Here is a 13,148-nt window from a genome sequence, read left to right as displayed (position 1 = left end):
AAATCTAAGAGGAAATCAGGTGCAAATAAATGAAAGTAAATTCATTCCCACTAACAAGGGATAAGTTTTGGTGTAACGTCAGGTGTTTATCAGAGGACACAGACGGAACAACACGGGGCCCTGGCCCCCTTCAAGCCCTCCCTCCCAGCACGTACACTTTCACTTTCTTTGTCTTAAATCATCTCCCTCCTCTCTCTCTCTCTCTCTCTCTCTGTCCAAACGGACTTAACTATGGTTCAATTGAATTAACCTCATCAAACATCACATCTTCTCTCTCTCTCCTTCCTCATGCTTTTGGCTAATCTTGTTACTTTAGTCCCACCGCCGGCTCCGCACAGTCGCCAATAATACTACTCTCTTCTGCATCATCCCTCAAGTTCCCATTTCAAAAGATAATATTTTGATTAGTGAGTATTTCTCTTATTTTCCTCTTTCTTTGTCTTTCTCTCTCAAACTTGAAATATAATTAATTAAGGGGAAGGAAAGAAAAAAAAAATAAAATAAAAGGGTCCGTCGGTGTTGTTTGATTGACCTTGAATCTATCTGGGAAAGAGGTAAATTGTTGTTTGATTTTTTGTTAAAGTTCAGTTTGAACTCTTTTTGTTCTTGAATTTTCTATTTTTGTTCTAGCTTTTTGCTATTTTCTTCTTCTTTTTCTCTTTTTATGTTTACTGGATCTCTCCGACTTGGAATCTTTTAGGTCTGGATCCTGGTTTCTCGTTTGGGTTTACTGTTAGATGTGGGTTATAGGATTAGACCAAGAATTTTTGTGTTCTTTTTTAGATCCAAGCTACTTGACCTCTATGTTATTACCTGAACAATTTCTTTTCTAGGAAAGTTGAAAACTTTCCCGGGAGGTACTTACATTCTGTCATAAACGGTGAGATCTGGGTGTTTCACTTGATTATCTGTTGGATGATAAGATTCATTTGATTTATAATCTAGTCATGGGCTTTAATATCAAAATTGGCTTTAATATCAAAATTGGTTACTTTAATCTCCTGCTAGTAAATCTATTCATATCTTTCAATAGAAAATAATTCAAGATTAATTTTTTTTATGAATTGGGAATATAAAATTTTCTGTTATGGAATTGATGTTTCATCAAAGTTTTTTAGTGGAATTAACTTGTCTCAATCAAAATTTGCTGAAATGATTGATATTTGAGATTTTGTGCATAAATATTCTGTAGTAAATAAGAAAATCTGAAATGGAATTTCTATTGAATTATTATACACAGGAAAGCATTTAGTTTTTTGCTGGGTTTTAGTATGTATTAACTTTTGCTGTTCTTAGCAGGCTTGAAAATACCGACAGAGTAAGATAGATAGGGTTTAAAGCCATTAGAGATCCCTACAAATTCAAGATGATGATGTTCGATGAGATGGGATTTCTTGGTGATATGGATTTCTTCTCTGCGCCTTTTGGAGAAGATGTGGCTGCTCCGCAAGCTGAGCCGGAGCCTACTGTGGAGGATGATTATAGTGATGAGGAGATTTATATTGATGAGCTTGAGCGCAGGATGTGGAGGGACAAGATGCGTCTTAAATGGCTGAAAGAGCAGATCAAGAGTAAAGAAGGTATTGATATTGCTAAGCAGAGGCAGTCACAGGAACAAGCTAGGAGGAAGAAGATGTCAAGGGCTCAAGATGGGATCTTAAAATATATGTTGAAGATGATGGAAGTTTGTAAAGCTCAAGGCTTTGTTTATGGGATTATTCCTGAGAAAGGAAAGCCAGTGACTGGGGCATCAGATAATCTTCGAGAGTGGTGGAAGGATAAAGTAAGGTTTGATCGAAATGGTCCGGCTGCCATTGCCAAGTATCAAGCGGATAATTCGATCCCAGGCAAGAATGAGGATTGTAATTCAATTGGTCCAACTCCACATACCTTGCAGGAGCTTCAAGATACTACTTTGGGTTCGCTTTTGTCAGCTTTGATGCAGCACTGTGATCCTCCTCAGAGGCGGTTTCCATTGGAGAAAGGTGTTCCTCCACCATGGTGGCCCAATGGAAATGAAGAGTGGTGGCCTCAATTAGGCTTACCTAAGGACCAGGGTCCTCCACCTTATAAGAAGCCTCATGACTTGAAAAAGGCATGGAAGGTTGGGGTTCTTACTGCAGTGATCAAACATATGTCTCCAGACATTGCCAAAATTCGCAAGCTTGTGAGACAGTCAAAGTGTTTACAGGACAAAATGACAGCTAAGGAGAGTGCAACTTGGCTTGCAATTATTAACCAAGAGGAGGCATTGGCCCGAGAGCTTTACCCTGATTCATGCCCACCCTTGTCATCGACTGGAGGGAGTGGTTCATTAGTGATTCATGATTGCAGTGAATATGATGTTGAAGGGGTTGAAAATGAGGGAGGTAAAAATACGTGGAGGGACAAGATGCGTCTTAAAAGGCTGAAAGAGCAGAACAAGAGTAAAGAAGGTATTGATATTGCTAAGCAGAGGCAGTCACAGGAAGAAGCTAGGAGGAAGAAGATGTCAAGGGCTCAAGATGGGATCTTCTTTTTACTTAGTAAATTATAGAGGAGAATTTTATTAGCAATTGAAAGAAGAGTAACCAGAAAATGGAAATTGCATCTTTTTTTTCGTGGCATTTTATCATTGCATTGTTGAATATTTTCTCCAGTCACAGAGTTCCCTTTCCATGGAGTTTAAAAGATTGGCTTACTGTAGATACTATAGATCTTTATTTATGTCTAGGTAAAATACATCTGTGACTCTAAATTATGTCATAATTAACACTTTTGTCCCTCTACTGATTAGAGAAATGAAAATGTTAATCAGGGCATAATTAAGGACCCACATGTATTCTACCCTAGTTCAATGATTAAAAGGTTATTGTAGTCTTTTTATTTTCAATTGCTGGTGAAAGTTCACTTTTTTGGAAGGAATAACTTATCAATTAGAAAGACTATTAGGGTGAAATTTAAAATATATGCAAGGAAATATGCTTAACCAAAAAAAAAAAAAAATTATATATATATATATATATATATATATATATATATATATGAAGGTTTATATACAAAAAAAAAAAAAAAAAAAAAAAAAAAAAAAAGAGATGAAGGTCAAATTTGTCTTGCCATATTTTATTTTATATACCAAATGCTGAAAAATAATTTTCTTTAAAAAAGTACTTTTTGAGAAGTATACTTCGGGATAAATAATAATTTTTCTTTATTTTATTTTTAGATAATGTTAAAGATGAAAAACGAACTTTGAGGAGTGTCTTGATGTGGTCATTTGGGGAAACGCACTGGAGAGTTGATGACGGGCTAAAGTGGGCCTGAAACCGGACCAGGTTCAGTTGGCTGTTTCCAACTATGAAATAGACAATAATAGCCTCAAGACAAGGCTTACTGTTTACGTGCTTTGGTAACATGCACATGTTTGGTTTTCTACAGAACAAATCCCTTTTTCAGAAAAATTAATTATTTTATTCATTAATTATTTTACTGGCTGTTAATTATTTCAGTTGGTTGTTTTGTCAAACCTTATAAGCAATAACATCTAAAAATTATTATCTCAGTTTTATGATATTTGTTATATTGGAGAAATAATTTATTCTAAAATATTTGTTATATTTGTGATTTTAAGAGTAATAAATTTTTTTTTTTTTCATGTCTACCATTTGTATAGGTCTAACTATCATAACTTCAATTTAATAATTTTTTTTAAAAAAAATTAGTATTTAACGTCTGATTTATCAATAAACAGATTTTGTTGGTAGTTACCTACAAATTAGAAATTTTTATTGATAAAATTTATTTTTAAAATTAAAAAAGATCATATAATTTTAACGATCGATTATCGACAGAATAGATTACCAACAGAGTTTACCAATAAATTTAAATTTTATTGGCAAAAAGTGTGTTATAAATTTGCGCGTAGGTTGATAATTTATTAACAAATTACAAATAGATTTTTATAAAAATTTTAAATTTCAAGAGTCATAAATGGGCGGGTAAATGATGAAATTTGGCAACACTAAAATATATAAATTTATTTATGAACTTTTTCGAAAAAAAAAAAAAGTGTGGATATAAATTTCAGGTGTCATAAATTGCTCCAAATAAGGCAAGTCACTAATTCTAACAGACTTGATGACATCTGCCTAACAAAGTAGGATATTTATCGTTTGATTATTTAAGCAACTAACGGAAGTCAGTTGTTTTAGCAGACTTGCCTTAGTTGGAACTACTAAAGGTTACGGAGAAGGTCATAGTTTCAACTGAGACAAGTAAAAACACGTTATTAAAGAAAACGGCGTCATTTCTTTCTAGTAATTCCAACTCATGTCCCTCTTCACTTCCTACGTTTAGCTCATAAATGTCATTACTTGATTTCCAATTTGAATTTAAGCTCAACTCATTTACGATTAGCGAGCCAAGTTCCATTTTTAAATGAATCAAACTCGAAATCAAGTATATCATAATCGAATGGAGCTTAAATTCATCAAAACTCGACTTTTCGATCAGTTCAGCTTGATTTGACTTATTTACAACCCTATCTAATCTCATTCTGTTTCGAGGACTATGATATATATCATGCTCCTCTTCCTTTATCAACGTGCTAGTCCAAACCAAGTTTGCTTCGTACTACTAAGAACTTATGGAGAATAACAATTACTCATAAATAAATATTGCACTTAAATAAACAAATGCTAAAGCATTTCTCATTCTTTATAAATAGGTAAGACTTAAAGAACGATTGTATTAACAATTTTACATTTTTTTTTTTGTATAAATGACAAAACAAAATTTTGATAGAAAAATTTAAAAGATATTATTTTTCTTAGGAATTTAGTAATTTTTTTAACTTGATATAATTATTGGGTATATTTAAAAAATATATATATATTATTTAAGGCCACAAAAAGGAGGTTAAACTAATTTTGGTTTAAGGCAATGAAATATCAATTAATTTTGGTTCGATTTCGAACTAAACCAAGCTGCAAGAACCAAAAATCGAAAATACATTTTACTTGAAATCGAACCGAACCAAAATGGTCAATCCGGTTTGATAGGTATGAATTCAGTTAAACGATTTGGTTTTACACATTAAATAAACGTTTGGTATAACCAATCCAAATACAGAAAATTGAAATTATGAAAAAATTTTAAACATAAGCCTAGACCAAAAACTGAATAATTGAACTAAAAATAAAAAATAATTTGGTTCGATTCGAGTTTTGATTTTTCCTAAAATCTGCTCACCCCAGTCAATTAGATTCCTAACCCATCACCAGATGTCCATTTTAATTTCGTGCGTAGTGCTTGGCTTACGCTGGCAGCTGTACAATTGACCAAATACAATTTATCTTGAAACTTTTAAGGATTATTTTATTTTAATTTCATGCAATTGGTAATTAGTTTTGCCGCAATGAAATGCTGCACGTGCTTAAAAAAAAAAAAGTAAAAAAGGTCTTTGACTTGATAAACACAAAGCATTTGATGTCACATCCCCAAGTCCGTGGATAATACAGTTACTATTAAACCCACGAAATGTTCCACAAATAAAATATAAATTGGAAAACCAAGTTAATATTTTAGTAGATATCCCTAATAATTTTTATATTTTTTAACTATTTAACAAGTGTTGAATTGATTTAATTTTATCAATTAAAATATTCGTTGCATTAAGTTGAAATATTTATTAAGTGTAATTTGTTAAATTAAAGTGCTTAATAAAATAAAATTTAAAAGTGTTACAGGAGATTTTATAAAAAATGCATATATAAATTTATTATTTCGCTCTAAAAATATAAAAATAAATTAGATATATTATTATTGAAAATATTTTATCGGAATATCATTTTTAATCTGATCGTAAAATTACGTTTGTGAAATAAAAACCACATTTATAGCAAATTAAGTTGAATTATACTGATTTGACAAAAATATTTTTCAATACAATCATAAATATTATTAATTTTATAGTGTTCATTTTTATTTTAGAAAAAAAAAAAAAACATTGAGGTTTCTCTAGTTGATGAAATATCCATCTACGGATAGTTCCACCTCTAAATATGGCATGGGTACCTAAAAATTTAAGATTTTTATAATTTCTCACCCTTTTTATTTATATTTAATTGATTTATGCAAATCAAATCACCAAAATTCTTACATGATATGATCTTTTTGAATTAAAATGTGTCATAACTTACAAAATAATATATATATATAAACAACTTATAAAATATATAAGGCTTGTTTTGGCAATACTAGCTCTTTTAGTAAGAATTTATTCGGCAATATTAGTTATTTTATAAGCTCTTTAAACTAGTAGTTGTTTATATAATAATTTAAATTAAAAATGCTCGATAAAAATAATTGTTTTGTTTAAAAAATTAGGATTACAATTATTAAAAAAATTATCTGAATACCACTTTCATTCTGAATATATATATAAATAAACCACAAAAATTAGTGTTTATGGGAGAATTAATTACAATTATAGATTTTTCATTATTTGTACAGAAAAACCTAACACATCCAAATCTTTCTTAATCACTTTTGATTTGCAATATCATCATCTTTTTCGTCTTCTTTTTCTAGTTTCACCTTCATTGTCTTATTGCTTCCTCGATAGGTGCCACTCGAACTTTCTTTTACCTTATTAGCTTAACTATTTCTGCTTTAATAAAATTCAAAATAAAAAAAATTAAATTCCAAAAAATATTAAAAAGTTCTAGAAGTATATAATAATTTTTTAAAAATATATTCCATTTCTTCAAACGAATAATAAACACTATAAAAAGAATAAAACCTATTCGAGTTGGTGGGATTTGAATCCTATAAAAGCAAACCACATGCATAAATGTTGACACGATAGCTCGCGGTATAAACATGAAAAGAAAAAAAAATTCTGTAAAAAGAATAAAATAATAATAATAATAATAAATTAAATTTAAAGCTATGCTCAAAAGAGAGATTAATAAATTTAGAAAAATATATATTTATTGAAAAAATAAAAATAAAAAAGAAGAATTATCAATAAGAATAAAATAAAATAAAAGGCTAGTAGTAGATATCATATAAATTTTTTCAAATTAATTGAAAAATAGACTGATATAGTATTAGGTCTAATTTAAGTAGTCTTTATACCCATTTAGGCAATAAAAATATATATGTTAAATCATTAATATCTTATTGGTATTTTTTTAAATTCCAGTGGTAAAAATCAAGTCTGAAATTTCCTTATTTACTCATTAAAAAATAAGAAAAAGTTCAAATTTTCATTCTAAATTTCTTCAATCAACGAAAGTCCTGAAATGGAATTCACTTTTTAAGTAAGGGATTTTTTAAGATTTTTCATTTACTTTATATTATTTAATTTCAAATATTTATAAATTTTAGTATTAATTACAAAAGATTTTCACAGACATTGTAATGTAGTTGGAAATTTTGATGTTTGAACGCTTTTGCCAAATAGCGATATAAATATTTACTCCCTCTATCTCAAAAAATTTATCATGTTTACTCTTACACGAAGTTTAAGAAACAAAATAATTACAGTGTAACATATTCCTTTATCTCAAAATATAATTCGTTTAAGGTTTTTGTATAAGAATTAAGGAAGTAATTAATTCTTCTTGATTATAATAAAATTAAAAGTAAATTGATTAAATAATCGTTTATATTAAAACTAATAGGTACTTGTGAAAGTTTTTGTTGTATCTAATGTAAACAACGGTAACATTAGAAAAATATTATTTATTTACTCATTGAAATATTCAAAATGACTTATATTTTAAAATAAAATAATTATACAAAAACGACTTATATATTGGGACAGAGGGAACATAAAATATTTGTGCTTCCAAAATTGTGATTCTTTTAAACAAAATGGTTATTTCTAAAAATTTGCACCAAAATCAGTTATAAAAAAAAAACATAAAAGGAAATATCAATATCTCCTCGATTAATTGGACAAACATTTTGAGACATTTAAAAATCAAAATATGGATTAAAATTTTTTGGTACGGAATGAGCATTATATTTTGTCATTGTTGATTATAAATTAAATTAACAGAAAGGGATGATACGTTTAGAAAAAAATTATTTATAAAAATTGAATTTTTAAGAAAACTGATCAGAAGTCATTAAAAATTGTTTAAAGACTAATAATATTTAACCTATAAAATAATTTAGATTTTCGTATTTATTTTTTTTTCTAAAATTTTCAATTGTTAATATAAGAAACAAAACCTTAAAAATAAACATTTTGATGAAACAACAACTGTAACTCTTATCTGTAAGAAGGGAAGCAATAGAAAGAAAATCTAGAGAAAATCAGGTGCAAATCAATGAAAGTAAATGCATTCCCACTAACAAGGGATAAGTTTTGGTGAAACGTCAGGTGTATATCAGAGGACACACACGCAACAACACGGAGCCCCTTCAAGCCCTCCCTCGCAGCACGTACACTTTCACTTTCACTTTCTTTGTCTTAAATAATCTCCTCTTCTCTCTCTCTCTCTCTCTCTCTCTCCAAACGGACATAACTATGGTTCAATTGAATTAACCTCATCAAACCTCACCTCTTCTCTCCCTCTCTCCCTCTCTCTCCTTCCTCATGCTTTCTTATATTTTTTTTGGCTAATCTTGTTACTTTAATCCCACCGCCCACTCCACACAGTCACCAATAATACTACTCTGTTCTGCATCATCCCTCAAGTTCCCATTTCAAAAGATAATATTTTGATTAGTGGTTATTTCTCTTATTTTCCTCTTTCTTTGTCTTTCTCTCTTAAACTTGAAATATAATTAATTAAGGGGAAGGAAAGAAAAAGAAAAGAAAATTAAAGGGTCTGTCGGTGTTGTTTGATTGACCTTGAATCTATCTGGGAAAGAGGTAAATTGTTGTTTGATTTTTTTTTTTTTTTTAAAGTTCAGTTTGAACTCTTTTTGTTCTTGAATTTTCTATTTTTGTTATAACTTTTTGCTATTTTCTTCTTCTTTTTCTCTTTTTACGTTTACTGGATCTCTCCGACTTGGAATCTTTTGGGTCTGGATTCTGGTTTCTCGTTTGGGTTTACTGTTAGATGTGGGTTTTAGGATTAGACCAAGAATTTTTGTGTTCTTTTTTAGATCCAAGCTACTTGACCTGTATGTTATTGCATGAACAATTTTTTTTCTAGGAAAGTTGAAAACTTTCCCGAGAGGTCCTTACCTTCTGTCATAAACGGTGAGATCTGGGTGTTTCACTTGATTATATGTTGGATGATAAGATTCATTTGATTTATGATCTAGTCTTGGGCTTTAATATCAAAATTGGTTACTTTAATCTGCTGCCAGTAAATCTATTTATATCTTTCAATAGAAAATAATTCAAGATTAATTTTTTTTATGAATTGGGAATATAAAATTTTCTGTTGTGGAATTGATGTTTCATCAAAGTTTTTTAGTGGAATTAATTTGTCTCGATCAAAATTTGCTGAAATGATTGATATTTGAGATTTTGTGCATAAATATTCTGTAGCAAATAAGAAAATCTGAAATGGAACTTCTATTGAATTGTTGAATTATGATACACAGGAAAGCATTTAGATTTTTGCTGGGTTTTAGTATGTATTAACTTTTGCTGTTCTTAGCAGGCTTGAAAATACCGACAGAGTAAGATAGATAGGGTTTAAAGCCATTAGAGGTCCCTACAAATTCAAGATGATGATGTTCGATGAGATGGGATTTTGTAGTGATATGGATTTCTTCTCTGCGCCTTTTGGAGAAGATGTGGCTGCTCCGCAAGCTGAGCCGGAGCCTACTGTGGAGGATGATTATAGTGATGAGGAGACTGATGTTGATGAGCTTGAGCGCAGGATGTGGAGGGACAAGATGCGTCTTAAAAGGCTGAAAGAGCAGAACAAGAGTAAAGAAGGTATTGATATTGCTAAGCAGAGGCAGTCACAGGAACAAGCTAGGAGGAAGAAGATGTCAAGGGCTCAAGATGGGATCTTAAAATATATGTTGAAGATGATGGAAGTTTGTAAAGCTCAAGGCTTTGTTTATGGGATTATTCCTGAGAAAGGAAAGCCAGTGACTGGGGCATCAGATAATCTTCGAGAGTGGTGGAAGGATAAAGTAAGGTTTGATCGAAATGGTCCGGCTGCCATTGCCAAGTATCAAGCGGATAATTCGATCCCAGGCAAGAATGAGGGTTGTAATTCAATTGGTCCAACTCCACATACCTTGCAGGAGCTTCAAGATACTACTTTGGGTTCGCTTTTGTCAGCTTTGATGCAGCACTGTGATCCTCCTCAGAGGCGGTTTCCATTGGAGAAAGGTATTCCTCCACCATGGTGGCCCAATGGAAATGAAGAGTGGTGGCCTCAATTAGGCTTACCTAAGGAACAGGGTCCTCCACCTTATAAGAAGCCTCATGACTTGAAAAAGGCATGGAAGGTTGGGGTTCTTACTGCAGTGATCAAACATATGTCTCCAGACATTGCCAAAATTCGCAAGCTTGTGAGACAGTCAAAGTGTTTACAGGACAAAATGACAGCTAAGGAGAGTGCAACTTGGCTTGCAATTATTAACCAAGAGGAGGCATTGGCCCGAGAGCTTTACCCTGATTCATGCCCACCCTTGTCATCGACTGGAGGGAGTGGTTCATTAGTGATTCATGATTGCAGTGAATATGATGTTGAAGGGGTTGAAAATGAGCCGAACTTTGATGTGCAAGAGTGCAAACCTGAGAATCTGAATTCCAATTTGGGAATGGAGAGAATGAGGGAAAGGCTTCCACTTCGACAACCTTCTTATCCGATTAAGGGAGAGATTGTCACTAATGTTGATTTTATTAGGAAGAGAAAACCTCCCAGTGATATAGACATGATGGTGGATCAGAAGATATATACATGTGAGTTTGTTCAATGTCCTTACAGTCAACTCCGTCTTGGTTTTAATGATAGGGCTTCTAGGGACAATCATCAATTAAATTGCCCATATAGATGCTCTCTGGACTTTGGAGGATCAAATTTTCACTGTAATGAAGTGAAGCCTGTTATCTTTCCTCATCCAAAGCCAGCTCCTCTAATGGTGAATGCAGCTCCACCTACTTTCGATCTATCAGGAGTTCCGGAAGATGGGCAAAAGATGATCAGTGAACTCATGTCAATCTATGACACTAACATCCAAGGAAACAAGAATACAAATGCTGGCAACAATGGGGTCAATGTCAATGAAAGTCACAGTCTTTTCCAGCCAAAAATTCACCATCATCATCAACCGGACAACTACTTCCGAGGTCAAGCGAATGTGATAGAGGGAAATATTTTTGAAGAATCCAATATTCATAATAACCATCAAATGTTTTCTCAGGATAGTAATCAATTTGAAAGGTTTAAAGCTTTGAATTCTCCATTTGAGAGCAACCACCACCCCACCGCCGCCGCCACCAACAACAGCAGCTTTAAGTTCGGATCTCCATTCGATTTAGCTTCCTTTGACTACAAAGAAGACTTGCAAGGCTTGGTAATGGATGCTCTGCCAAAACAGCAGGATGTTTCAATCTGGTTCCAGTGAAGAAATAAACACACAGATTTCGAATCACTCTCCATATGAGAGATGAACTATCTTTTATCTTGTTTAGGCTCTGCAAAATCCAGTGAAAGCTTCACTGGCTTTTAAGAACTGTTTTATCATTTAAATGTATTTCCCTTATCTTTGTAGTTCTAGAAGATTTAGATAGCTATAAGCAATGGCAAGCAATGGGCTAATAAAGAAGTTAGCAAAGTCCCAAAAATCGCCTCTTGCCGTTGATTACTATAATTATATACACAATATAAGACTGTGAAATAAATAAGTAATTAGTGTTTTGCTGTATTTTATTGTTGTGGGTTTCATCAGTTCAGCCCTTGTGGTCAGGAATCTGATGGCAAGTGTTTGTTTAAGTTGTCTTGTAATGGAAAGGGTTTGTCATTTTATGGATCTTGTTGGTCTGCCCATGTGAATTCTGAGACACACAACAGAGCAGTTAGGTTTGAAGATGCCAAGTTGACTAGCACTTGTTTGTGTGATGGCATGTTTCGCATTGTGGATCATTATTACTTTTTTTTTTTCTTCCAAAAATAGATATCTTTTTATAGAAAAAAAAATGGAAATAAAAGGTTTCAAACTAATTTTCCTTTCATTTCTTGTTTTATTTTTAATTTAATAATTTATTATAATAATTTATTAAATAAATTGCTTGTTTTATTTTTAATTTAATATATTCAGATGGATTCAAATTAATTATAAATAATGTATAAAGAGTAAATATGAAAAAAAAAAAAATTAATACTTTTGAAACAACAATGTCGCTATTTTTGAAAGAAAAGCAGTGATAGGAGGGTGGTGGCGGTGTAGGGTTTTTATTTTTATAATTGAAGAGAGGAGATGCGATAGGGTGGCGGCGGAGGAAGCGGTGGTGGGGAGGTTGTGTTCAAAGGTTCAAGAGGGGCGGCTGGGTTTGGAAGCTTTTGGGGATTTTTTTCAAGCTTTGATGGCAATGTTTGGCCAGTTGTCAACATACTTTGGCGTGTTAGACTAAAAAAAAGTTCGGAACTTATCACTTCACTATGTGTGGGTCCCATTTTTTTCCTTTTTTTTTTTTTTTAAATAATACAATAATCGGTTGAAAGTTGAAACTAGACGTCGCTTTTACAGGATGGATTTTAGTGTTGACAACTTTTGCGTGTTCTCTATTGTTATAGCCGTTCGATCAGCATATGTGATTTGTGATTGTGAACATCTCCGCATAAAAATAAATTTTTTTTCTGAAATAATAGAATTATATATATATATATATATATATATATATAAGAATTAGGCATGTTCGTGGTCGTTGCGAACGAATTTTTTAATATTTATATCTGCTAACTAAAAAAATATCTATTTTACTATTCGTGATGTATTAAGGTAAATCACGTTGGAGTGATGTATTAAGGTAAATCATGTTGGAAGACGAATTAAGTCGGATTAAAAAATAAAAATAAAATAGCTTTTTTTTTTTAAAAAAAAAACATGAATAAAAGTATATTCATGTAGAATTTGTATGATTAAATTTACACGTGTTCTTTTGAAATTGAAATTAATATATACATTCTTATGATTAAAATGAACATCCTTAAAAAATATTAAATGAATGACGATAT

General features: G+C 31.5%; 1 protein-coding gene and 1 pseudogene across 5 annotated transcripts; both read left to right on the top strand.

Annotated features, from left to right (window-relative positions):
• The first annotated feature begins 10 nt into the window (after window positions 1-10).
• Window positions 11-2,872, top strand: LOC105629317 (ETHYLENE INSENSITIVE 3-like 1 protein). 3 transcript variants are annotated; one of them, XM_037635571.2, is made up of 2 exons: window positions 11-407; window positions 1,297-2,872. In XM_037635571.2, exon 2 carries the CDS (start codon window positions 1,367-1,369, stop codon window positions 2,534-2,536), a length of 1,170 nt encoding a protein of 389 aa, XP_037491499.2. In that variant the 5' UTR covers window positions 11-407; window positions 1,297-1,366; the 3' UTR covers window positions 2,537-2,872. The 3 variants fall into 3 exon arrangements, with proteins under 3 accessions (XP_037491499.2, XP_037491497.2, XP_037491500.2); XM_037635569.2 differs by having other exon boundaries at window positions 14-407; window positions 1,300-2,872; XM_037635572.2 differs by lacking the exon at window positions 11-407 and adding an exon at window positions 414-554 and having other exon boundaries at window positions 1,300-2,872.
• A 5,532-nt stretch (window positions 2,873-8,404) lies between these two features.
• On the top strand, window positions 8,405-11,943 carry LOC110008977 (protein ETHYLENE INSENSITIVE 3 pseudogene; annotated as a pseudogene). Of its 2 annotated transcripts, none has more exons than XR_005176997.2 (2): window positions 8,405-8,869; window positions 9,612-11,943. The product of XR_005176997.2 is annotated as a protein ETHYLENE INSENSITIVE 3 pseudogene, transcript variant X1 (transcript). The 2 variants fall into 2 exon arrangements; XR_016319978.1 differs by having other exon boundaries at window positions 9,609-11,943.
• Window positions 11,944-13,148: the final 1,205 nt, after the last annotated feature.

This window comes from Jatropha curcas, chromosome 1 (genome assembly GCF_041381405.1).
Source record: "Jatropha curcas cultivar XTBG-Jc1 chromosome 1, XTBG_Jcur_1.0, whole genome shotgun sequence".
In the NCBI taxonomy this organism is placed as follows: Eukaryota; Viridiplantae; Streptophyta; class Magnoliopsida; order Malpighiales; family Euphorbiaceae; genus Jatropha; species Jatropha curcas.
Note: the sequence above shows the minus strand (reverse complement) of the source record. Positions and strands in the feature narration are given on the sequence as shown.

Excerpts from the sequence above, each read along its gene's own strand:
- LOC105629317 (XM_037635571.2), top strand. The coding sequence starts at position 1,367 with ATGATGATGTTCGATGAGATGGGATTTCTTGGTGATATGGATTTCTTC.